We start from the raw sequence: 26,529 nt of genomic DNA, 5'->3' as shown, positions 1-26,529 counted from the left end.
CTTAGATTATGAACTACAACACAGTTTAAAGACATATCCTTAGATGGGCTCATGACACCCAGCAACACGGCACAGATATTTAAACCTCGGCTGATATTAAATCACAGCGAAGCGGAGCTTTTGAGACGGCCTTGTAGAATACAAGCGTGTGTGTGTTTGTCAAACAGAGACTGTGGAATCAAAGCGCTAACAATCATTAGAGGGTTGGAAATCTACTGGGACAGATGATGCATCCAAAAAAATATTATTATTATAACCATCATACTCATAAACACTGGTATACGTGGTGTGTTTACACAGATATTAACTCCATTGTGCTTTTGATCCAAACAAAAAAAAAAAGGAGATGAAAATATTTGCTTTAAATTGACCATTTAGCTGCAACATTAAAAGCTGTTTCGGAAGAAATGGCTTCCTGTTCTGCAATCTGCCGACACAATATGCTACATCTGTTTTCTAAGCAGCTTACACAGTGACAATCAGCAGAATATCCTTGCATCATGCACTCGCTCTTCCATCGCACCGATCTGATTTTATGCAAATGTGATTATACAAATTAAAAAACAGTGACCATCGTTCCCGCGTTGAACTCCCATCCCACGCTTTTCAGAGGCGTCGCTCTTGTTTCTCATCGCTGCATCTGAAAAAAGTCGGACCTGCATTTGTTTTTGCCCTCACATTGAAGGCGTGGAGGTAATTCACGAAGCTGTGTAGGCAGAGTAGGCTGACACCTGGCACCTCTTCACAGAGGAAGTCGTTTTTTTGCTGTCAGAAAGCCGGTGAGGCTTTTTCGAACTTTTCGCCATTCTAAAACCGGTCCTTCATGCATAGTGTGTATAGGGAAGAGCTGAGTAGACATTGCAATATAGGAAGTCTGGTTTTGGATTTTTGAGAGTAGTTCTGAGTCCTGAAAACAAATGTTTTGAAGAAAAGTCCACAATGTCTCGATCAAACTTTTCCTAGACAGATCCACTGTGGAGACAATGCCATCATTAGGACGGCATGGACAGGGCAGCATGACCCGGACGTTGGGACAGTGCATTGGATGGGTTCCAAAGGGTTTCAATTGTGCTTGGTGTTTATCTTTGGTTTCTGTTGCTGAAATAAATGTAAAAAATAATTATAAAAAATTAATAAGGAGCAAAATATGAGCATAATTTTTGACAAGTCACCCAAGCAGCTAAACAGCAGCTAAACGCAACGATGCATTCTTGTTGATCCATTAAATGGTTCATTAATAGAGCAACACTTCCACACCTAAAAGATTTGGTTTACTTCCAATGAGGTTTGGTGTGTTTGACCATTAAGGTGAATTTACAAGTACCGACCAAGGGAGATATCAATCAAACTCTGGAACGGGATTGTGTTCCAGGTCTCATACAGGGTGGGCCAATGAAAGCAATCCAATCTCTCCTTCATGGGCAGCCTGTGTTTATAGGACAATAAAAACGAACCGAAAAAACATGCAAAAGCAATTTTTACAAATACATAAACAATATAAACCAACATACCACAAGTCGGTGACAAATAAAATCCCACTGAAAGTAAACCAGGAAGGCCCTAAAAAAAAGCAAAGGGTCGGTGAGTTCAACCGTTTCCCTTCTCTGAAGCCTAAAATCTAAATCTGGCTATTTCTATTCTGTACAACCTTCAACTTTCCTTTCAGTGGAAAATATTTCTATTTACTATAATTAGGATGAAGTGTTATATATACTCTTCTTACACCTCCACCAGGGAGGCAGCCAGTGCCTTCAGCTAGTCATCATTATTTGAACAAAAATACTAGTTTGAGACTCAATACCAAATTAAAAGTAAAACTGTTTTTTTTTATTTAATTAAGTGACACCTTATGATATCCTCAAACAACTCTGGAGTCTGTTTCCAGTTCCAGTTCAGTGTGAGAGCACAAAGTAGAGCGGATGAGAGAGTGTGCGTGTGTATATATATATACACACACAATGCAATGTCCGCTCATTGCATCATTGCATCATTGACAGGGGATGCAGATCTAAGTCATGATAACTCTTCCACTGGAGAGTAATTTTAGATGAGATTTTCATTGCTTATATGTTTCATTGATATTCTGCAGGTTAGATGTGGCCAGTAACTAATAAAAAGACCAAATGTTCTCAAGGTCAACTTCAAACAATAATAACACCTTAATGAACGCATGAGTAGATGTAAAGAACTGCTGGACCTGGTGCCGGTACCAGACTTAAAATCGAATGCACACGGATTCATACTGATAATATTATCCAATCAGTGACCTTCCTGTCAGTCAGGTAGACTGAAAAGAGATACATTATCCTCGCTCCAGGAAGTGTGGAATAATAATTAGTAAAGTATAACATCACATTATCAAAGTAAGAGAAACAGGTAGACGTAGGCTAATAAACAGGCTACAAGCAGAACCTGGGAAGAACTGGAGGAACTTTAAAAAAAAAGACCTGGCCCTGAAACTGGTCTTTCTTGGCACAACCAAAAAAAACGTGAAGTATCCAGGTCACCATTATGCACACACACTCACACACACATTTTCACAGTTTGAGACTTGCTGCAGAGACAGTCCAAATGATTCATGTCTCAACCTACTTTCACCATCTCTCTGTGGAACTGAGAGGCAGCGTTTTTGAAACTCCGTGCCTCGTCTTGCATAGCAATATGGCTCTTCAACACACTAAACACATATTCACTTCAACGGAAAGCCAGAGGAATGTGGCAGTGTTATTACTTACTGATCCCCAAATCCCCAAACAAGGATGGGAGCATGTGGCAGCATAATCTGAATGTGGTACACGAAATTAAGGCTGGAATAATAAATCAAAGCAGATATTGGCCTTTAATTCAATAGGGAAATATCGGACCGTCACCAACGTCCGCCGCTGATCTGCTGTAATTCCTCAGCTATTACGGTAGTCAGTGTGGTGCAAAAGTCCACCTCTGCAAACCGTCTCGGTCACTCCGAAGCGCACCGGGATCGCATACAGCCACATGATTTGAGCGGGTTTAATGTCACGGTGACTTACTGGTGCACCCGTCCTCTGGTTTGTCCATGTCTCCACGGTAATAGCCATTCCTGCAAACACAGAGGGTGGCGGCTTCGATGGTGGAGCGACTGTTGAGCGGACATTGCTGACATAATCCGGCCGCCTGGAAAGATTTAAAGGTGCCCTGAGGGCAAGCTGTGGAGAAAAAGCACAGATAGAAGGAGGGGGGGTACAATCATAGAAACATCTCAGCCTCCTGACCATAACAACAAATGTTTGAGCAACGTTTCTGAGTGTGGCAAAGCACAGCTTCCTGTCTTCTGAGGATAGAAGCATATTAGCATGTGAATTTTTACAAACACTGGATTTATTTCTCCAGTTCCTTTATCTGGGTCAGAAACAGTTCTACCCATATGTACTAATGGAATCACCCTTTATGGCCTTGAACACAGACACAATATGAACATTTCAAGCGAAACCTGTACTGCCAATATACCCTCAGATATTCCGTCAGCAACGTCAACATTGATATTCCCTTTTTTCTGATGAACATGGTTGGATTTTATTTGTATTTTGATGATTTCAGTGACTGATACATCTCGGAGTAAAAGAAGAGCAGTCCGGCTCAAGATAAACACTTTCAGAATTATTGCTATGGGTGAAAAAGAAGCAAATCGGGAAAAAACAAAGGTGTGAAATGAGAAATTAGAAAGCGCTGCCGAAAGGCTAACAAAAGCAATTTCTTGTAATTTCTTTACCAGTTTGATTTATCTTTAACACTTTGTTTTCCCTTTACCACCCTAATGAATGGTAAATTTATCTCTGAGGCGATTCCGATGCCGTAAAACCAAATAAGGAACATTTGCATATATTCATTAGTGGAGTATTTACAAAATAAGTGTCACAAATTAAACTTAAAACAGTTTAAAGCTCAGTTCTTTTTTGATCGAGACAGAAAGAGATTACATAAAAGTATTTAGAATCCCTTTATGATTCTTTCTCTTCTGATGAGTTGTGTTAAATATGTAAAGTAGCTTGCGTGATATGGGCATTTCAACCTGTACTTGTACTTGTACTATAATTTACACTGAGTAATTATTGTGTGTCCACAGCAGTAATCCTTTTCCTGATGGACAGGCACAACCTCTGGATGATGTCATCCGGCAGGCTTCACCCGAGCCGGGTTCTGGTTCTGGTTCGGTGCGAGATCATCCTGAGCATCAGACTTCATTTGAAGTATTCCTGGATGTGCGTGTAAGTGTATATGCAGGTAGACACCTGGCTTGTCAGTTCATTTATTCAACAACCCCTCTCATACCCATGAGGTATGTCACCATGGCAACAAGTCTCTCTCTTTCTCTGTACTCCCAGTTTCTCTTTTGTGAAGGTTTTTAAAGGTAATTATTCATTTGCATATGTGTGTGTGTAAAGTATTAAATAGTCTATTAGTATTTAAGTGTCCCATCGAGATAAAAGTAAAAAATAAAACAACGCTATCATGAAGCATCGCATTTCTCATGTGGACCAACAACTTTGGACAAACTCTTCCAAGAGTAACGTTAAAGGAGTACTGTTAAAATGTATATAAAAAATCAACCATTAGAAAAGTAGGTGATTTTCAGATGTATTTACTTCAATATTCGCAGGAAGAGAGGAAGGAAGATTAATTACATCTTCCTGTGTGTCTTTCTCCAGCTGTGTGGCGTTGCACAGCGACCACATGGAAGACAAGTTGGCTCACAGGATCGCTGATCCATTAACGCGTTGGTGTGCATGTGGAGGTGTTTGTGTGCATGTGTTGGTGTTGGTGTTTGTGTGCATGTGGAGAAAGGCCTGCAGAAACTCTCGTTGCTGCTGTGGTTCACAGCAGGGGTAGTTTGTGTGCATTCAGCACTAGTGCTTACATTTGCAGACTGCTGGATGTGAAGAAAGGGTCGATTTGAATATTTGTTTAATTTACACACACACACTTTGGTGTTGATCCAGTTTTACCGGATGGTTTGCACAATGTGCTGGTTTTTTGCTGAATAAATAGACTCTCTGTAGCCTGATACACAAAAACAGCCACACACACGTACATGAAGACTACCATCTGTTCTGATAGTGAGTACAGCTCCCTGCCAAGTCGTTATCAGCTGAAGAGCACACCAAAAAAAAGAACGCCAACTTGCTGGAGGCAGGCAGGACACGCTCTGTGCTCCGTGACATCTCCAGTCGCTGCTTTAAAGCTCAAGCTTTAAATAAAAGACGAGCAGCAGGTGCAGGTAGAGGCGGCATCACGAAACCTGTCAGGCCACCTCGGCGGAGTCTGTCTCTGCGTTGCATCTTTTCAGAAACACGAATGATGGAAATGTTCAATGCAAAAGTAGAAACTTTAGAATAAAGTGCCTAAACTAGATGAGTCCCAGCATGACAATGATTAGAACAGAACACACTCTTCATAAAATTGGTGAGACACTGTGTAAAAGAAACGGCAACAGTCGATAGAAACACGACAAAGTACACAGAGTCTGCATTTCTTTAACTCGAACTTCTTCCCTTTCCTTTCCAGGGATGTAGGACTTTTGGGTTTTGTTTTGCCATTCAGTGAGACGGTTTCAGAAATAGTGAGAAAAACATCACTTAAAGCCTGACATGTAACGCAGGGGTGAAGCACGAGGTACATAAAGAGCACGACGCGATATATACACACACAACTAATCACCTGAGGCCTCACCAATAATAGAGCCGTCATCAGAAACATCCCCGCAGCATCCTGTTCTAATGCGTCTCCCCCTGAATGCAAACATGGCGACGAAAGGCAATTTAAAAATGAGGGATTTACTGATGATCGCAACGCGCCAAAGATGTGCCTCTAAACGCTTCACACTCTGGGATAAATTAATGCTGACAACACGTATAATTTATGTATTCTAATACATTTCTATTTAAAGCTCGTATGATTCTCCTATGACCTGTGATTTCTCTGTGTGAATCTTCCAGTAGAGAATTCCGAGAACCAGTACATGAACTTAATGTCACAGGGTCTAACCCCCCAAAAATGTTTTAATCAACACAGCATCACCAGAACACTGCTTCCCACGAGGATTGCCTGTTACCCATTCAAATATAAGGGAGGAAAAACATCTTGTCGCTGAAGGGCCGGCACCAAAGCCGAGGCTGATTTCAATCGCATTGAATTCATTTCGCAGGAGACAGAGTCATCTTTTCTCTCTCTTATCTGCCACAGCCTGCTATCTCTCTGAGGCACACGCTTGCAGTCCAAGACTAATTTTCAGGAGCCTAATCTGACTGGAGCGCCTTAATTAGCAGGGAATGAAGAAGCCTCGCTTATCATTTCACCATATGTATATATACATCGGACACCTGTGCTCACATGCCCCCACGAAAAAAAATGTGGAGACGCTCCAGGGAAATGAAGAAATAATGGGTACTATTTCAGCAAGGAAATGGGGAAGGAGGCCAGATATAAAAAGTAGAGATATATGGAACACTTGGGGAAGAGGGGCTATTTCTGGGCCGTGTTCACCTGAATCTATGTCTGTTAATATTAGCATGTGGAACACTGCCGCCTGCCCCCTTGGGCCAAACAGACAAGAAATAGTTTGTTATAAAAGGTTTCATATACATGCATTGTGTCCAAAATATATTTTCTATACCATTATTGTAATAAAAAAACCTAAGGTTGCATTTATTTGTTTGGTTCGAGCATGCTCCTCCTGCTGCATTAGCTTGGTAGCTAGATTTACCTCGACACACGTTGCCATTGTCAGGCTCGTAACCCGCCTTGCAGCTGCAGCTGCCGATGGGCACCATCCACTCTCCGTCGCCGTTGCAGTAGAGCTTTATGGGAACGTCTACTTCCTCAGCGTTGGGGATACAGTTTCCCCTCGCGATGACTAATGAGGTGGACTCCGCTCCAGTCAGGGTCTGCACAGAATCAGAGCGTTGGGCAGCAGTGAAAAGAGCAACGCAGTGTTCGTTTGGTTCCAGACCATACCTCTGCGAAGAAGGCGAAGTTCTGCACTATGCTGGGACACTTCTTGTAGAATACTCTGACAGCCAGTAGAGACATGCAAGCACCCAAATCCTGGAAGGCTAAGTGGAACCCTCTTCCTTTGGACAGCGGTCCGAAACTCCGAACCTCCGTGTTCACCTTCATGAGCCTTCCTCCAAAGTCGACCTGGGAGAAGCTCTCGTCGGCTGCAATGGTGTCCACCTTACAGATGCAGGCAGATGGAATGAAACTGGTTAATACCTTCAGCGTCTTCTGTCCTGGTTCAAATCGACCTCAATGTTGGCAAAGAAATGAAATATCATGGATTCCGTGGGAAACCGACTCCCTACTTCTGGATTACCTTAAGGAAAGGTGCATTCGCCCAGTACTCCACCCCTGTGACGCCCTCTGACACGGTCCTGTCGGTCTCCAGGTAGTACAGGTTGAACGTCTCCTTGCAGGAGCCCAGAACACTGGGGATGGAGGCGCAGTCGCGGACCGTGAACCGGATCTCCACGTAGATGCGTTGTGCCGCCCGCCGGTCGATGTAAGTGGTGAGGAGCCAGTTGTTCTGACTGGGTTCGAACACGTTGCACACCTGATACGTCCTGATGGTGTTGAGGTTCTCATCGTACCCGCTCACCTCCTCCCACTGGAATGATATGAGCCGGGGGGGGGGGGGGGGGGGGGGGCAGAGGAAGAGAGGAGATGAGAGGCTAAAATGATTAATGGGTTTACCAAGACCTGACACAAATTAAACCTTTTCCTTCCCTCCCTCGCATTTTGTCTCTCCCTCTTTTCCTTCCTTCCTCCCTCAATCCATTTCTCTCCTCCCCTCGCTACCTTTTTCTTTCCTGTACAGGGACAACCATTCATCATTATTAGAGCAACTCGGTTCAGATGCACACACGGGAGAGACCGCTGCGACCGGCCAGTAGCCAAGTCACCGCTTACAGAACCCGGGGAGTGCAAGCAAAGCCAGACCTCATTTTAATGAAGCTGCTTCTATTTGATGTCATCTTATTCTATTCGTTTGTGCACTGCGGACTTCCTGCTAGCCTTCGCATCTAATCCAATCCCTCCTGTTCTGCATCAACGCCACTTAATTGGTGTCACCTTGCAACTGTAATTAAGATTTTGACAGACTCGTTAATAGAGCAGCGGCAACCTGTGTGTGCAAACTCCCCGTCCTCAAGGGTAACGCACACGCATGCGTTTACACACATACGGTTCACCTTTTGCCCATTGTTCTTACCCCATTGGCGGGGAACGATATCCAACCGAGCTCAGCCGTCGCCGTCCTTGTATCCATCACCGTCTCTGTCAGACAAAAGAGAGGGTGAAAAGGGGAAGCTGCGGGGAAGAGGGCAGGTTTCAGTTTAATTAAAAGTCAGCTCAGACACAGAGTCGAGCGCTGCAAAATGATGCGTGTCATTCATATTCATAAAGTCCCACTTTACAGCTTTCCCTGCTCTTCTTCCCACCCCCATATGATTAAAGAGAGAAGTAGCAACAAACAAGCCAGGCCTCTGTTGGTGCTAATGCATTATTAGGGTGATTTCACGCGGAGAGGAAGGTAAAAATGATGCCGTCGCTGACCACCATTTCATATTTACACTGCAGATAACGCCGCTATCAGACCTCATTCCCGGCATCGTTTGAATCCATCTCAAATTACAGGACTGCTGCACCATCTGAGGATTCCAGGAATGCTCCTTAATGTGATTTGGCAAATTTTACTCACAAAAAAAAAGTCTATATCATCATAAAATATACATAATTTATTCTGAGTGTTTTATGATGCACGCGTCGACTGAATCTGTAAATATGCACCGAAACAACAATTAACTGCTTGTTTTATTTGTATATGAATGTTTCCTTTCTTCAGTAGAGAATATGCTTCATGTGTTCATGGAGTAAAACGGAAAGCTATTACATCTACCGGTAAATGTAATCTATAGATTAGCTGCAGACGCCGCTAACGACTGGGCCCACCTAGGAGCAACTGGTGGGCTGCTTCGAGTGCAAATGAAGGGCGGAAGACATCTTTTAAATTGTGCTAAGCTAAGCCATATACTTTATTACAGATGGCTTTATTTGCTGGTAAATGCGCTAAATCCAACATAGCATGTTACCTGATGAGTTACCTCCAAATATCCTGTATTGGGTCAAGTTGGGTTCTGTGTTTCCCTGCAGGTCTTTCCCTGCTAATCCTGTAAAGCGCCTTGAGATGACTTTATGTTGTGATCTGGCGCTATATAAATAAAACTGAATTGAATTGAATTGAATTATGTTTAAATGTTACAACTTTGGGAACTCAGCATGAACTCACGGCTACTCTCCTATTAGCGCGTTTCAAATATAATTTTTGCTTGTGTACTTTCACTTCTCCCACACTACTTGCACGAGCATTAAGTGGTGAACGGACACCCGAGACACTGGAACTGGCAAAAATAAATAAAAAGCTGTTGTTTTTTTTAATGGAGCTGGCACAGTCAGTCGCCATGTCGCCACCACAGACCCCAACATGGAGCCCTTCGTAATGGAACACAGTGAAAAGATTCAAAAACATCACACGACGTGGCAGCCGCATGCAAACAAGCAAATCCCCCCCTCCCTCGTTGGTGCCTGACATGCTCTCCTCCTCTTGCACTCTTTCATTCCGTCACCCTGCCTCTCATTATCTCCTCTCCTCCACACCTTCATCCTCTCCTTCCACTCTAGTGTCTTTTATCTCCCCCTCTACCTTGGGTGCTTCTTTTGTTGTTTTTGTCAGCGATCTCGCCTAATTATGGAAGAACCCGGGTTTTCAGCTCCCCTCGGGAGTGAAGGTCGTTTGGGGAAAAAATGAAATGCTTGTCACACAGAGATATAATCGACTTTCAAAATCTTGAAGCAAAGCTTACACAAACGGTGACAATAGTTACAATCTAATTTGTAGTCTTGGTGCATTTAGTGACATGTTGTCAACTAAATCGTTTACGATTTTCATAAACCGATGCACAGCGGAATATAGAGCCAGATTATTTTAGACTTTTGCAAAAAAAAAAATCCTGTTCAGATGTCTTTGAAGCGCAGCGGAAAAAAAAAGAGGCTTAAAAAGATAAACATCAAATAGAGAGAAATCCACAATGTTGACAGAAGAGATGTTGATATAGCTCATGTAATCGTACAAGCCACGACTACCTTCCAGCAAAGCCTTGCAAGAAGGGATTTGATGCAGGGGTTTATCTAAGGACTAGAACAATGGCTAATTCTCGTGCTCTGCCATGGCACCGTATTTCTATTTCAAACACGGAGCTAAAGGTGCGTTTTCAGGCAGTTTGAGTGTTTATGATTCAATAGATCTCTGTATCATCATTTCAGATACAGGTTGAGTATATGAAACTTCTTAGCTCAAATACATCACATTAAAAAAGATAAAGAGGTTCAGTTCTTCCACTAATCTAACCTAATCTAAATCTTGTTTTGTCAATTTGATTATTTCATAATTTTTTCCCGCACCGGATGATATTTTTCTTGTTGGATCTGGATCTAATAAGGAGAGCACTACCTCTGATACTAAAAATGTTTGCTAGGATTATTTCAGTGGCACCATAAAATTTTTAAATGAAAGTATATAACACAAACAGAAAGAAAACGCTTATTGAAATTATACAAAGGCATTTTGAAACGACTTGTTTAGAACAGACAGCTGGAGAACCCAACACTGGGAGGAATTACAACTCAATTTACAACAAGAATACATCAACATTTGAATCAACCATCTAAAGGCAAATTGTGCTAAAGCGACATTCAATAATGACGAAAATGCAATTTTTATTAAGTGCTTCAGTAATCTTTGCATCTTTATTCATTTGCAAACAATTCCCTCAGAAGTAAAAAAAACAAAAAAAAGAAACGATTCAAATCATAACAGCATAACCTGAATCCTCTGCTTCAGAAACGCATCCATGCTTATTAGACTGCATCTGCTTAACCGCCTAATTAATTGCATCCGCCACACACACCTCTCTGCGCACACTGGGGTGTACATTCCGATCAGCCTAATTACTTTTGACATATTGGAGGTTGTGATCTCAGCGCACCCGCCACCCCCACAAGCCAACACACAACCACACCGCCAAATGAAACCAAAGACACTTTAAGGCAGGTAAATCTGTGCGATATTGTAGCTGTCAAAGAGGCTGTTAAATCTTTGTTGTGGCCAACGAGGGAGAAATAAAAGTATTTCTATCACAGATGCTGAATTAGGCGCAATTTGGTTGTTTTGTTGCCTCCTCCCGTTTGTGTGTGTGGGTCAAACCAAAAGTGGGGTTGGTTCATCTTCTTCTAATTAGCCTGGTGTATGCTAACCAGAATCACAGCTCAGAGACACAAATAGCGTGATTTATATGCCTCAGGACATGCATGTGTGTTTGTGTGTGCGTATATATTGTATGTCCGGGTTTATAGGAAGACACACACGCCCTCCCAGAGAGGAAGATGTCACACCGCCTGCAGAGACAGTTGTTGGCCAATCAGGCGTCAAAGTGGAATGACAGAATCATAGAAGGGCAACCGAGTCACGTGAATGCAAAATGAGATGCAGATGTGCATGAATCAAACATCCATAGGCCGAGCTGACATTCTGAGGGTGCACAGCCCTGAACTATCAACACAACTCACCACACATCCCTGACGAGCATTATGTCAATAGAGTTAAACACAAGGAGGAGCGGCTAAACAAATAGAGGATTGAATGAAAGCAAATATATCTGATCAAGTTTCTTTTACTAAACCCACAGGAGCTCCCGAAGGCCCCATAATAGGCTTTATATTCTCAGAAACCGCTCTTATCTGCAAGCGAAACTTTGCTTTGTCTCACCTGATCATTTAAACCTTCGACATCAGTCTGAAGCGCCTGCTAATGGACTGACCCTGTTGTCTCAAAAACGGGATGCTCAGCAGTTCAAAAACACGTCGCATCAGCAAAAAAAAAAATAGACATAACTAGGCAACCACAGTAGATTTACACGACTAGACATGGCTGGTGTGAAGAAAATTACCTTTCTGCTTCGATAGCGTGACACTATCGTGTGATTGATTTAAAAGGAGTTTATAATACTTGCTTACCTAGAATGGAACAAACAAATGTACATAACAGATGACTTTAGAGCATCCCCCCCAGCTTCAGCAGACATTTTTCCACCAGTGCTGTTTAGTTCCCAGCCCGGCTAACTAAGGGCCGCCCGAATGCTGTACTTACAGTCCAGTAACCAGAACCAATGGCACAAAGGCTGCTGATGCTGCTCAGCATCTACTACGGGTGTAAACGAGCAGCTGTGGCCGAATCCACGGAGCGATTGCTGCTCTCCAGGGATTTCTTTCCATTGTGCTGCCTCAAATCAGATACTTAAGATTGATGCCATTTTATTTATTGATATTTTTCTTCACTTTACTATTTGCTGCTTCATTTCCTCCCCTTCGTGATCAACAATGACAAAATATCTTTACCACCCCCCCCAAATCTTTAACTCATCTGAAATGTTTTCAGGTCACGCGCGCTCACAAAGATCTGTAGAATCAGACGCTTTGAGAAATCAGGTTGTTTTTCCCCCATTGTTGACTCGTCATCGGTGTCGAGAGCGCCTGCCAAGGGAGTCGGAGGACCGCTGCGTTAAAAGGAATGAGCTGTCACATGAGCTTGCGTCTCAGTTTCTCGGCTAACAAACGTCCCACACAAAACGCGAGCGCATGCTTTCAATCGCAGACTTTTGGCTCCTTCCCTTCATGGTTCTGCCCCGCCCTCCGACTTCACCTCTCCTCCGTCTCACCGCCTCGCTTCTGCCGTCGACAGCCTCGACCCAGAAAATCTGTGGCATCCCGATTGCACTTGATGAAAGTCAACACACTTCCCGAGGGTAAGACTCCATCGCCGCCGCGGAGAGCATCTTCCTTATGCTTTACGGAAAGCGAGGTGAGGCGGTCTTGTCAGTCCCGATCAGCTTTCTCCATTGCCGAAAATCAGAACTCCTGACGCACGGCTGCGGCATATTGAACACAACACAGGAAAGCCTGTCAAGGAAACACAAAGCCTTTAAAGGCGAAGGCCAAATTTGTGCTTAAAAACACAAAATGTGCTCGTCACCCTATAAATATAACCGTGTTGAGTTCTTTAGATGGCAGGATATGCTCGTCACCACAAAATAAATAAATAACTCAGGAGCAGAACAACAAAAATACCAGAACATTTTTTATTTTTGGTACACGCCTCTCATTATCTGGAAGAAAACTTAACATGAAACTGCCACCATCACAAAAATAAAAGCACACACACACACACACACACACACACACATGAGTTTGCTCAAAGACACCAGCAAAAAAACAAGACGGTTTACTCTTTAGCAATTTGAATTATCAACTCTGATAATCTCATCTCTTACTTTATTATTTTAGAAATTTGTGTCAGAATGTTTATCAATTCTTGACTAGTGTCCCCCCCCCTCCAAATAAAAAGAAAGAAAGTATCCATCCGGTCAATGAGGTCATCATTTAGTCCCATTCTGAATGATGCTTTACGTCTTCAGTTTATCGTGCAATTCAATTCTAATAAAAGTCACTAAAAAAAGAAGAAGCATGCAGCAAAATCAAGCAAGGCTTTCAGCACATCAAGATATTTCCAATGTTTCTGCCGCCAGTCAGAAAAATCAAAGACGAGTGGGAGACGAAATCCGACGAGGTGGCGCTGAGATCCGCACGTCGAAGCATTAACGGCAGCAAAAGCCAACATTTCATCTCAGAGCCCCGACATGAAAGCGCCCACATGTTTCAGCAAATCAATCTTAAGTAAATACATTTCCATTTTTGCGCTTTTTGAAATGACAGGAATTCACGGGAGTCCATCAAAGTAGGGGCGTCGGAATCATTCTGGATGTGACATGTGATCAGGATAAAAAAAATAATGAAAGAAGCTTACTGGAAAAGTACTCATTTGCTGAATGGAACTCAGCTGAGGGGGAAATGGGCCCCGGTGTTGTGTGTCTGAGTGCATCTCCACAATAACAAGATTTACACAAAGAATACACGCACAGCAGATTCACATATTCTTAGGTTTACAATGAGAAGGCCATGTGGAGACATACGAGCTTCTCCAGCAGGCTGGAGACGGCAATGAGCCCGCGTCTTCCTCCGAGCCTGCAATTATACATCTTTGTCTACAGAAACAGATTATTAGATTTGTCCTGAATGAGATCCAGTTATTAAATTAATTTGATGCGGATATAAAACGGAGATATGCTTATAAATATATGCTAAATATAATAAATTCTATGCGGTCTGTGGTGCCAGAGAAGCTGATCATTATTTCCCGGGGCCAATTCATGCGAAGCCAACGTACAAGTTCCACTGTTGCATCATCCCCTGAAATAAAACCGATAATTAAAAAGTCCAGCTTAAGGCATTATTTTGAGAAGGAGCTTATTTAATCATCGCATTTGTATTCCATTAAAGCCAACCATTAGTCACAGATCTGTTTATCGCATGCCAGCATGCGTCTCTGCACGGAGACCGATGGGGGGGAAGACAGGAATGAACAGAGCGAAGGAGAGAGAGATATCAGATGACCGTGTGCCGCATCTCCCCATTGACGGTTTCAACCCATCAGCGGGTCAATCTGTTGACGGATGCTCGAGCCTGGAAGAGATCCACTCGCTCAGGGAGGTACCTTATGCTCAGGCAGAAAATGCTACGTGGCTAGGAGACAAGTGCTAGCGCAGTAGGAAGCTCGGCCATGTCAGCGTGGAGCTGCATGCTAACGGCAGGGCACCCCGCCCCCCCTTTGAGGTCCCACCGACCATCAATTTTATATTTTAGAAGCCAAATGACTCAGTGAAATGAGAATTCATCTGACTGTGAAGTTATCACTAGATGTAATCCTGCACAATCCATCTCTTCCTTTCCCATGAATACATTTTACTGAATGTATTTATTAGAACGGAGGATGCAAAATGAAATATGCACATGCAAACTATTCATGCACACTTTTTTTAAGCTGTTTGAATCAGTTTTTGTTTTTCAAAGTCAAACTTAAAAGTCGACCTTCATCAATAGGGAATCAAAAGATTGTTGAGAGAATCAGATATCAAATAAGCCACTTAAAGCGAATGGAAATGACTGGTTTAGAACTAACACACAGTACATTTAAATTCCTCTGGCAACACACCGAGGGGAACAGACAGTGCTGGACTTGCCTGTTTGTAAAGCGCTGTTAAATGGAATCCAAATCTCTTCACTTCGAGAGCAACTAAACTGAAAGAAAGGAGACCACGATCCATCATGTGATAAGATTTTTGTACCAGCGTCACCATCAGATTGGAACTTTCCTTTGAGGTGTGTGATGAGACCCGTGACCAGAACAGCTATAGATTCTTCCCTTTTCCTCTCTGTTTAAACAACTTTCAACACCACTGATTTATGGTTTATAGATAAGTATTTTTAATTCATGGCTTCATAAAAATGTTTTCCTAATCCTAACAGATCGAAACGAGGAAACAATTGCTGTACAAAGCGGTTTAGCGTGAACAGTTTCAGCTCCACCAGGGTCGTCAAAGTCAAGGCTTAATGTCTTGTCGCCCGCGTGGCTGCGCTCCGGTGCACACGGTTTGACCCGCCGTCACAGAGATGTGCAGAGTTCCCTCCCGGATCGAGCCGCGGCACAGCGGCTGCATCGAACTCTGCTTTTCCCCTCTGGGAATCTCCTCCTCGCCTCAACCTCTGTTCCCCTTCGTTGCTTTTTTTTTTTTTCTTCTTCCTTCCTGCTGCTTCTGAAGCACAAGTTTGTCAGTGTTAATTATATTTAGATTATAGTAACGTCACAGAATAAAATGGGGCCCTCTCTGATCGTTAGCCTTTTCTGTGGCGTCTTCAAGTCCCGCCAATAGACCCCGTTTACTCAGAGGAGCAGTATAGCTCGAGTTCGGTCTATTGGACTCTCATCACTGGAGCCACAGCAGACTATGGACAGAATGTATTTCTGCCATCAAGTATTCCATATGTCATCGCCCTGGACAGGATGTCGTTTAAAAGCCGGTACTTCCTGTCTTAACAGCTCGTTTATGACTAGATGGCAACTGCTGCAGCATCCATATCAAATCCCTGAACTGTAATTTCATTCTTGGCCTCTACCCGACAGTTACTTGAAATTTGGGGATTTTTGACACATTAGCCTCTGGCGGCTAGCTGGGTCGGTGGGATGCTTAAGTTGCAGCTATACGCAGCCTTATTTTAATATTTAATCCCCTGTGGGCCAAAACCTTCCACAGGGTTCACAAAGACAGCTCATGGACACTTCGGCATCGAACCACCAACCTTTAATACCTGCAATAAGTGGTTGATCGATCTTACCATCTGCTGGCTGATCTGCTTCCTTTGCACAAAAAAATAAAAAAATAAACACCTATCCAAGACAACCAAAATTCCTGGAGCAATCCCCTTCATCAGATTGGACTTTATTTCTAAAATAGCTCTGTAAACACATCCATGCTTGTAGCGGTTGCAGCGGCGCACAGCCCATCAGAACAGACTCTCTGCCTTGGCGGGGGGGCGGGGGGGCGGGGGGGCGGGGTGGGTGGGTGGGTTTGCTCTCTCTGGCAGCATTTCTAGTTTCTGCCGTGTTCGTGTCTTGAAAAAAAAAGGACTCAAAAAAGTGAAGGCATGTGCAGCGTTGCTTTCGCTGGGCTTGTTGGGCACACCGAAGAGCTCGATGGACAAAAAGAAAAAGCACGATTACACAATGAGGGTTCGGGAGAGGACCCAAATTAGAAACGTATGCTCTCAATCCGGGATGAAGGAATGTGTCGAAGTGCCGAAGCACGCAGGTGAACTGGCAGCACAAAGCACACAACTAGATTCTATGTTTGGATTATTGATTCTGGATCAGAACCAGTGGGGTGTCGGATGCCGTCCCGGAGGCTTCCCATCTCGATGCCGTCCTTTTAGAAAAAGTCAGTGCCTTCAAGAATAATAGACATGTCTCTGGGTGAGACAGTAGCTCAAGGCAAAAGGCTCACAGGCTGGTGAAAGGTAGAACTGTTTATACCGCCACGCAGCTTTATCATTGCAATTCCACGCCCGTAAGAAAGTGCCAGACGAGATCACAAGCCTGCTAACAGCTATTCAAATACTAGGCGCTTGTTAAAACGGCTCCCCATTGGGGGGGGACCTGACACTTATTGGCTCCCCGCTTCATATATCAAGCAGCAGAAGGCTAACCGCTGGCTTCATTGTCTCTCTCTTCATATCTTTGGCTTCCTTTCATTTCCTATTCTCCTTCAGTCTTCTTTTTACTGCTCCATCTCTCCGGAGAGCCGCTATTAAAGCCGGCATCACACGGGGTAACCAGCATTGCCCCCCCCCCATCGTTCACCTGCCCATCTGTGTGCTGTGCCCCAGCTTTTGCTTTGCCACCCATTGTGTTGCGTTACTGAGGAGAACGCAAGGGGAGAAACGTAGACCCGGTAAAATGCTGAAATGCAGGGTCATGCTACGCGTGCGGTTCAAGCATGCGACATTTCACCAGACAAAAGCTTAACGCTCGGCGTCACGTTCGAGAACCCGAACAATAATCTTTCCTGTTCCTGTGGTCAGTTTTCTCGTGTTCCTGAGCTGAACGCCTGCAGCGGAGCAGAAACGGACGTACAAGGATGGGGTGGATGAAGCCGGGTATCAAAGCCGCAGCATTAAGAGCTTAAACTGAACCGGAAAGGCAGGGCCGTGTAGATAGAGGACTCAAGAAGGAAAAGGTTTCTGGAAGGTCTAATGTGTCCAATTGATGATGATTGGCTGAAGTGGAACACAATATTCATACTTGACAATGTTTTTTTGTGCATAAATAATGAAATCAAAACTTTGATGCCGTTACCACCAAAATGGTCTTGGGTTGAATTAAAAGTTCTCTTCCCACTTCTCAGGCCTAAAACGGTGCAGACGTATAGGTTAAAGTTGATCTGAAGCTAACGAGAGGTTTGAGTTGTCGTTAATTAGACCATCCAAATGGATGCCGCCCCCCATCGTTTAAATATAAAGCGCTGAGCGGGAGGAGCGATTATTGCTTGGGAATCTATCATTCAGTTCTTAAATAAAACAGACACCTCAGACTTGTCTGACAAGGAAAACAGTTATTGCAGCCCTAATTTGTTTACGCATAATTCATTCTCCCGAAAATGGTTTATACCGCCGTGATGAAGATCTTACGTCGTGATGAGGTGCTTTTCCTCACAGCCATTTCCGGGTGAAGCCAAAATCACCAGTGCGTGTCTCAACCATTACGTCCCCCCCATTTTCCTTTGCAAACCACAGTGACACAAACCTAAATATATCCCGCATGGCTATCTGTGAGACCGTATGCCCACGGCAGGAGCCCTGAAGAGGCTGGCAGAGGGCCCACTCTCAACCAGGCAAATAAATAATAGGGCCATTATGTTCAATCATATGCTGAGCTGCAAAGGTCTACAGCTCAGAGCTGCAGCATAAAGCATCCAGAGGGGACAGGACAGGACACGCGTGAAAGGGTGTGGCTGTGTCCAAGGGTGGACGCAATATTAAATATTATGCAACAGCACAATAACTGCTCCCGTTATTCTTTCAATTCATTTGCCAGCATAAAAGATGCTTCCTCAACCATCATGCCAGATCAATATTGTTTGATCAAAATGCCACCTAAACGTCTGTATTGGAAATATGATGAGCTATTGGTGCTGTGATCTTTGGGCTTTTTTCATTTTTATTGGCCAAATCCAAAATGTGCCTAAACACTCGTTTTATTGTCACAACTTCCAGGCTGTGCAGTTTGCCTCCGAGTATTTTCTGTCACCCTCGGCTGATTCGCCGTTCCTAACTGAAGCAGCATTCATCAGGGCAGCGCCATGTCTCCACATTCTGTGCACAGGACATCAGCCCGTCATCAAACGTACAGTCGGAAAGCCTAAGTCGATCTCACACAGCTTCTTCTTTCTCGAAAGTTGCTGCAGAGAGTCTAAATTCAACTCAAGTTTAGATCTAACTCTGTAGTTCCAAGTTTTAAAATGTTTCCTGGATGCCAGCTTTGGAATCACTTGAACGTAACACCATGTTTCTGATGAGGAACTATCCCGTCTCTAAATCCGTCTTCATCTGAACATAAAAACAGAATAGTATTTTATTTCTTCTCTTTTCTGGTAAAGAATCAAGAAGCCCGAGGTTGGATAAACTGAGGTGTTGTTTTTTTTTATTGACGAGGGCTGTAGCGCGAGCGCGGAAAGAAAGGGTAATTGATTCTGCTGCTTACCTTGCATGCTAAGAAGCAGGAGGCAGAGCGACTCAGAGCGCGCCGCTGACATCTGTCTAACATAGCGGCGTATTGATGTGACTCTTTGAGCTGCAAATGAGTTGAAGAGACAGCATAATGGACCCGAGTGAAAAGAAGGGGAGAATTTAAGGATTTAAACAAAGGATCCTTTCATTCCTTTTATGCCACCATTCCTCTGTTCTCCAACGGCATTGGTTACTGTTTGATATCGGGGAAATACAATCTACTTAGAGGGATATGCAAATCATCTGAGGAGTTTAGGGCAGTTCAAGGCTTCAACATCTCTCTGCAGTAAACTCAATTCATGCATTTAAATGTGTTAGCAAAGGCGGCCGTGGTGGAGAGCGGCGGTTTGGATCCTGAAGGACAGCTGCTGATTGGCCGGCAGTGTCAGGCCATTGCTAGTAATGGTAAACCAGCGAGAGAGGGCAGCTTCAGTCCTTCAGAACTGTAAGGCTGGGAGCCTCCTGCCTGCTTTTAACCCGATGACATGACCCCCGGTAACGGACAAAGTGGTTCAGGAAATGAATGAATGAAAGTTCTTACTCAAATATACCTTAAAAAAATGTATGCTGAATCATGGGACAAATCACAGCCAAGGTGTGAAGATTCAAAGTTACGTACAATTTCACATTGGGATAACTTTATATTCACGTCCCAGTAATGAATGACTGTTTCGTTAGAAATTACTTCCCGTAGCACACGAAACTGATATTGAAGTCTGATGGGTATAGAGAGGCGTAGTATCTAATAGCAGACTGCCTGATATGAAATTAACTCCCAATGCCCAGCTTGCCGTGGGAAATAAAGCACCAGCCCGGACTCTGAAGTGAAATACTCCCAGAGGTTCAAAGCACCCAATGAAAGAAAGAAACCCAATTTATTCTGAAACAATTTGAATGCTGTGTGGAAACAAATATTTAATAGCGAGCGGAGGCCCTCAAGAAAGGAAAAACGGAGTGGAAACCTTCTGGCTGGTGCAAAAGATCTCCCCTCCCAAGCTTCTACATTCCCCCAGTTCAACAATCTGTCTGTCACATCGATAACCCGTCACCAGATGAATGCAGAAGCTGCATCTTTTAAACATGAGCCACACATGCACACACATGCAGTGTGTGTGCATGTGTGGCAGCAGAGCGGTGTGTCATCTGCATATCAGCGCCCAATGAATGTGAGGCGGTAGATTATTCGTTCATCATTTGCTGCACGCATGCGCTCGCAAGCACGCACTCATCAAGAATCAAGTCAGTAAATTACAGCATCAAACACTAATATTTAACCCTTGGCGTTCCACCAAGGTGACAGATGGGACGTGGCACTTATGCAGGCTCAAGGGAAAAAAAGGTCATCGGTCATGTGCCGACATAGAAAGGCTGCAGTGTGTGCCGTGTAATCACACATACATGTAGTCCATCTCTGCAGAGAAAGCAAAACAGTGCCTCGCAAATTTACGACTCCTAAACAGGCTCTCGTGGAGCGCTCGCATGAAAAAGTCGAAAGGAATTAACTCCGATACTCGAGACTGACACAAATCAGCTATTTCAGTGACAAAGCCTGCTGCCGACGCGGCGTTTGGTTCAGATACAGATGCCTTTGCCAGCCCTCCCAGGGCTCGTTTGTGGGACAGGCAGCACCAATATCTGCTGGGTTACGCCACTACATTCTGGGCATCCGTGAAATGAAGTAAATCCGAGGGGGATGTAAAGGTCATTGTATTTGTACAGAAACACACACAGAGGTAAGAGAAAACCGATCGATCCAGATTGATGTTTTCCTTGCACCGTAGATTTCCAACACACCCTCAATTGAAAGTACCTTTTCAAACCATATCTTTGGAACTGTCTTACTTCAATGGATCCTCAAAAGCTGATATATCGATAGCTTGTAGCTTGAAAAAGTCAATAGCTGACACATCTGCCCATATCAATCAGCCCACACTCTCACCAAATTAGCAAAAGCACTGGATTGTACATTGGCCCGACGGTGTACCCTGCCTCTCGCCCATAGCAAGCTGGGACAGCAAGTCCCCTGACCCGCAAACCAGCCCGAAACGGAAGACTGAATGAAAAGAGCTAACCCATAACTCCCTGAAAGTCAGCCTAGAACATTAACAAAGTGCAATAACGCGGTGAAATCTTTAAAAAATAGAACAACTTTATCGAGTGTAAACTTGTACACAAGGGGGTGCTAACAGCAGTGACTGTTGAAAGCAGGTGCATTTCACACCGGCAGACGCCGACCAGCTCATTTGGTACCTACTTACCATGAAAGGCCACCATGACCACAACACAACCCCCACCCACACGCTACCTGTCTATATTCACAATCTTAACTTACCTTTTTCTCCCTGACACACACACACACACTTTGTTTCATAGGAACAGACTCACACTTCAATGCATTTACATGTCTCATAATGGGGGAGCCTCACTATGGAGACCGTCATTACGCGCACCATTAAAACGCAGCGGTGCACTAATCTATGAGGGACGGCAGCAGCAGGAGGAGAAGCAGTGGAGGACACTGATGGAGGAGCAGGGGAGGCTTGCCTAAGAGGGGAGGAGAAGAAGAAGAAGAAAAGAGGCAGAGGAAATAAAGAGCAGGAGTGGCTCAAAGGATTGGATAATGTTTGCCAAATAGGGATGTCAGAGCACATGTGTCAAACTCAAGGCCCGGGGGCCAAATGTGGCCCTCCAAGTCATTTTTGTGGCCTGCGAGAGCTGTGTGCAGACATTTGTTTTTGTCAAAATGCTGCATCGGTCACATGTTAACAGCCCACATTTGTTGGTTGTACTGCAGTTAAGTTAATGCCATAACTAATGCCATCGATCATTATTGATCAATGGAGTAGTGTGGTTTTCTTAACCTGATCAATTGAAAGGATTTATGTTATAATAACAGCAATAATCTATCCATATATTTTTACAACTATACAATTGAACATGCAATGTTTGTGACTTAAGTAGTGAACTGATCAAACGGAAAAATTCAGCAACATGGCAATAACAATAGCAACACGCTGCAGTCAGGAAATCAATAATCTGCTGGCAGTGACTTTTTAAAGTTATTTGAACTTTTGTTTTTCCCAACATGTGCTGAAATGTTGATCCCGGCTACATATGGCACTCAGGATCAGCACCAGACAGCTCCATAGGATATAGGATATGGAGCTGTCCGGTGCTGAACCTGAAAGTGCTGTCTTTGACTCGGGGAATGTTCTTTATCTTTCCCACTTCGGTTGTTTTTTTGGTTTCTGCATGTCCATGACAAGACAAGGTGGTGGCATTTTGCTTTTGCTTTGATTTTGTATCGATTATCTTTGTTCCTGTGTGATGATTGCATTTGAATGGAACTTTTCCACATTATTAGATGCGTTAATTTATTCCCATCACGAACTTTGGTTCATACTTTTTCAGTGATATCAAAACTGAATATTTTATTGTAATTACTGTGGCGGCTAAAGAGTTAAATAAAAAAATAGTTATTTAAAGAGTAGTTACATTTATTTTACATTAAATGACATTGCATTTTGTTTTGTTTTTTACTGCGTTACATTTACATTTGGCCCTTGGAAAAAATTAGTTTGACACCCCTGTCATAGAGGAAGGGAGGCACTATAAGTGGTAGAGGGTGAAGTTTTGTTTGCTTTTTTGGGGGGGCGGACAAGGGAAAAACAGTAATTGAGAGGACAAGAAAAGGGAGTAGGAGAACATGCTTAAGGAGGAGTTGCAGCAATATGCTGGGGATGATGCTTGGAGAGTAGCAGCACCAGAAAAATAATGAGCTGGAGCAACAAAGGGTGATCAAAAGAGCATGTGTGTTTAGAGGCACAGCAGGAAGTACATTTGTGAAAGGAAAAAGATCAATTATATGGGAGGCAGTAGGAGGTGTTGAGAGAGGAGCAACGTAGCACAAGCAGTAAAGCGTGTGGAGGAATAACAGGACAGGATGCTGTGATTGACAAGAAGGACCAGGGATGGGAGAATCTGGAGTGAGGAGATTATTGAGAGGAGCAACAGGAGGAGAAAGAAGTGATGCCGAGGAAGAAGAAACAGCACAACAGTGCCAAGTGATGCTCGGAGAGCACTAATGCTTGGGGAGGAGCGATAGCTACTACACTGAGAAATGGAACAGCAGGAGGTGGTGCTTGTGGAAAAGAAGTGGCTGAGTTGGTGCATGGAGCAGCAGAAGCATCAATCGACTGCTAATTAGGAGAAGTACAGCAGGAGGTCATAATCGGCGATCTGGAGGGAGGGAAACAGGAGGTGGCGTTTGGACAGAATCAGAGGGAGAATCATTCGGGTAAGGAGAGGCGCAACAAAAGAGGCGGGCGATGAAGGGGAAGGAGGGGAGATGGTGCTTTGAGGGAGACAGCAGGAGGAGCAATTGGTGTTGGGGAGGGGCAGATGGAGGAGAGGCAGAAGAGGGGGCAGCAGCTTCACGGGGCACCTGAGAGCTGTAATTATGCTTCACTTTGCTGCTGCAGGTGAGCAGTGGCATTAGAGGGAACAGTATTAAAGCACATCAGATATGTTTAATCCCAGACACAATGATAAACTCCTCCAATATTACACAGATATAATCCTCAGTAATCCTGGTCTGAAATTTACACACACACATCATCATCCTCGGTGTGTCAATGACGCTGAAGATGGTATGGAGTCAAGATGCCGAGGCGCAGACTGACGGTGGAGCAACAGAAGAGTTTATTTCCCCCCCCCCAAAAAAAGGTTCGGTCCAAGCAGTCATCCAGATGAGCAGGCAAAAGGCGAGGCCCGAAAAACAGACAAAGGTTCATATAAAAGCTTTGTCTAAAAAAAAAAAAAGAAAGGCTGGAATGTGACTGCAAGCGTAAGGTATAATGAAGACAGGGGGGGGGCAAGAAGGTAGGGTGACGAAGGGAACGAGGAGCAGGTGTGATGATGAGAGCAGGTGTGATAACCAGAGCAGGTGTGCCAATCAGGGGAAGTGGTCAGACACAACACAGGGAATCATGCAACACGGGCATGGAAGCATAAAATACAAAGGGGGGAAGGGGGGGCGACATGCCACAGTCACTGTGGGTTGGGTTCAACTGGTTGCCATGAACGCCACTATTTTTTCATCTTTTTGTGGTCTTTGTGGTTGCATCATCTGGTGACTCCGTAAAAAAGGAGATGCTAGTCCAACAAAAGCAGTTTGGATTATTGTGCAAGTATCGAATACACGGATTAGCAGTAACACCCACGAAGGTGACTTCTCGCGTGGACACATCGTTAACCTCTGCTGAGACAGTTGTCCTCACTCCACGAGGACATTTTCCCTTTTATTCAACTCCAAACACATCCAGGGAACAGGAGAACTCCTCAAATCCTTATCTATCACCTAAAAAATGTTATTCCATGGCTGTTGGAAATTCAGGAAAATAAAGTTGTGGGCTCCAGACAGGGGTGAGGTGTCAGGGCATCAATTATTCAACCGGCATCATCTGGACACAGTCCCGCGCACCTACCTTCCACCGCGCACGCCGAAGTGATCACCCAGAGGAGCGCCGCGACCCGAGTGGCCGGCATGACTCCGCGTCCGTCCTCCCTCGTTACGAGACTGAGAGAAATAAAATCCCACAGAAACACGCTGTATTCCTCCGGTTGACGGTCACATCTCAGCCCCTCAGTGCGCGCGTCAGAGTCAGTGTGGATAGGAGCGCACCGCGGCTGGAGCGCGCTCTCTCTCCCTCCTTCTCTCTTGCCAACACCTTTCCGTCCAATCAGGAGGAAGTATAGCGGATCATAGCCAATCACCCGTTTATTTCCACCTGACCCATGCTGAATGCCCAACGGGCCGGGTCCTCCCCGCCCCGGCGTGGTCGGTGCGCGGCGGGGCAGCGACATCTAGCGGCCGCAGTGTACTATAGTAACTAAAAAAAAACTACAGCAAAAACCTTTAATATAATTCAATATTCATAATTTAATTCTAATTTTAAGTCACAGAGATAGACCGAGAAGGAGGTGGCAGATGGAGCCGTGCTTGGGGAGAAGTAAAAGAAGCACACCAGGAATGACGAGAAGGAGAGTGGGTTGGTGAAACTGTGAGTCTTGAAAGGAGCAGCAGGGTGAGCAGGAAGTGAACTTCAGGAAGAAGATGCAACAGCTATAATAAAGTGATGCTGCTGCAAAGCAATAATACGTATGAAGCAGCTAGAAGAGAAGGGGGCAGCAGGAGGCGATGCTTGTGGATGAGCAGGGGCTATAGCAGCAGGAGTTGATCAGAGCCGGTGAGAAAGTTCTGATTCATTTATTGCAGTAGGGTGTATGGAGCAAAGAGGGTGAAGGAAGTACCAAAAGGTCTCGGCCCGCGGCAGGAACTGCAGCAAAAACCTCAAATTTGTTGCGTGACAGCTGAAGACTGCACGGGAAAACGCATTTGGATATATGCCAGCCCCTCTGTGGCATTTGGAGCGATTCATTTTTGAAGCTTCTGTCCCGTCACTGTTCTCCTTCATCTCCTGTAGCTTCCTGTCTCTACCATCATCTGGGAAAAGCTGCTAAACCCCAGTACACATCAGAGCTGTGACATTTAATTTTTGTAGCTCAGAGAGTTGATTCTCAGTCTGTGAACATGGTATTTCACTTCCAGAGACTTTATGACACCTTTATTCAGCAGCAACAGAATCCAGTACACATCGATGGCATCTTAAAAGACTTGTGTGTGTGTGTGTGTGTGTGTGTGCAAGGCAGACACAAACGAGGAGGAGGTGGAGGATGGAGACCTAAAGATTGATTGCATACTGGCTGATTGCCACAGCAGCAGAACCGTTATCTTTACTTTGTACCCCCGGGGTTGAGTTACGCTTCTTAAATGTGTAACAACGCTGAGCATCAATCAATCACGACTCGACTTGGGACATGTGCAATTTTACACACCATTCATAATCACGGGAATGAAAGAAAGAAGAAGAAGAAAAAAGAAACAAACAGGGTCATTTCAGACATGGAGACTCCCTAAACAATCAAACATTTAATTCCCGTCTTGAAAAAAGCCAGATTTGCAGTATACCTGCTGCTCTGATTCCTTCTGTTGCATGTGTCAGAAAATAAATCAGTCGTCAACGCCAGCCCCCCCCCGACTGATGCAGGTCAGGACTGTCACCCCATGCATGAGGCCCCATTATTCTCCAGCAGGGCCACATGAGGCCTGTCAACGCCTGCTACAAAGGGTAGCATGTTTATTCATAGATA

The 26,529-nt window shown here is 44.3% G+C and overlaps 1 protein-coding gene across 1 annotated transcript in view; it reads right to left on the bottom strand.

Annotated features, from left to right (window-relative positions):
- The window catches only part of LOC137899420 (ephrin type-B receptor 1-like), a 46,200-nt gene extending 21,018 nt beyond the window's left edge, over nucleotides 1-25,182 (bottom strand). The window contains exons 1-7 of the mRNA XM_068743454.1: nucleotides 25,112-25,182; nucleotides 24,804-24,895; nucleotides 8,240-8,304; nucleotides 7,346-7,636; nucleotides 6,988-7,206; nucleotides 6,737-6,917; nucleotides 3,027-3,182 (exon numbers count right to left, since the gene is read on the bottom strand). Coding sequence (XP_068599555.1) covers nucleotides 3,027-3,182; nucleotides 6,737-6,917; nucleotides 6,988-7,206; nucleotides 7,346-7,636; nucleotides 8,240-8,304; nucleotides 24,804-24,895; nucleotides 25,112-25,182 — 1,075 coding nt within the window. The remainder of the gene's footprint in view (nucleotides 1-3,026; nucleotides 3,183-6,736; nucleotides 6,918-6,987; nucleotides 7,207-7,345; nucleotides 7,637-8,239; nucleotides 8,305-24,803; nucleotides 24,896-25,111) is intronic.
- Nucleotides 25,183-26,529: the final 1,347 nt, after the last annotated feature.

The sequence above is a fragment of the Brachionichthys hirsutus genome, chromosome 9 (genome assembly GCF_040956055.1).
Source record: "Brachionichthys hirsutus isolate HB-005 chromosome 9, CSIRO-AGI_Bhir_v1, whole genome shotgun sequence".
NCBI classification, from domain to species: Eukaryota; Metazoa; Chordata; class Actinopteri; order Lophiiformes; family Brachionichthyidae; genus Brachionichthys; species Brachionichthys hirsutus.
The sequence above is the reverse complement of the archived record's forward strand: the minus strand, read 5'-3'. Positions and strand labels throughout refer to the sequence as shown.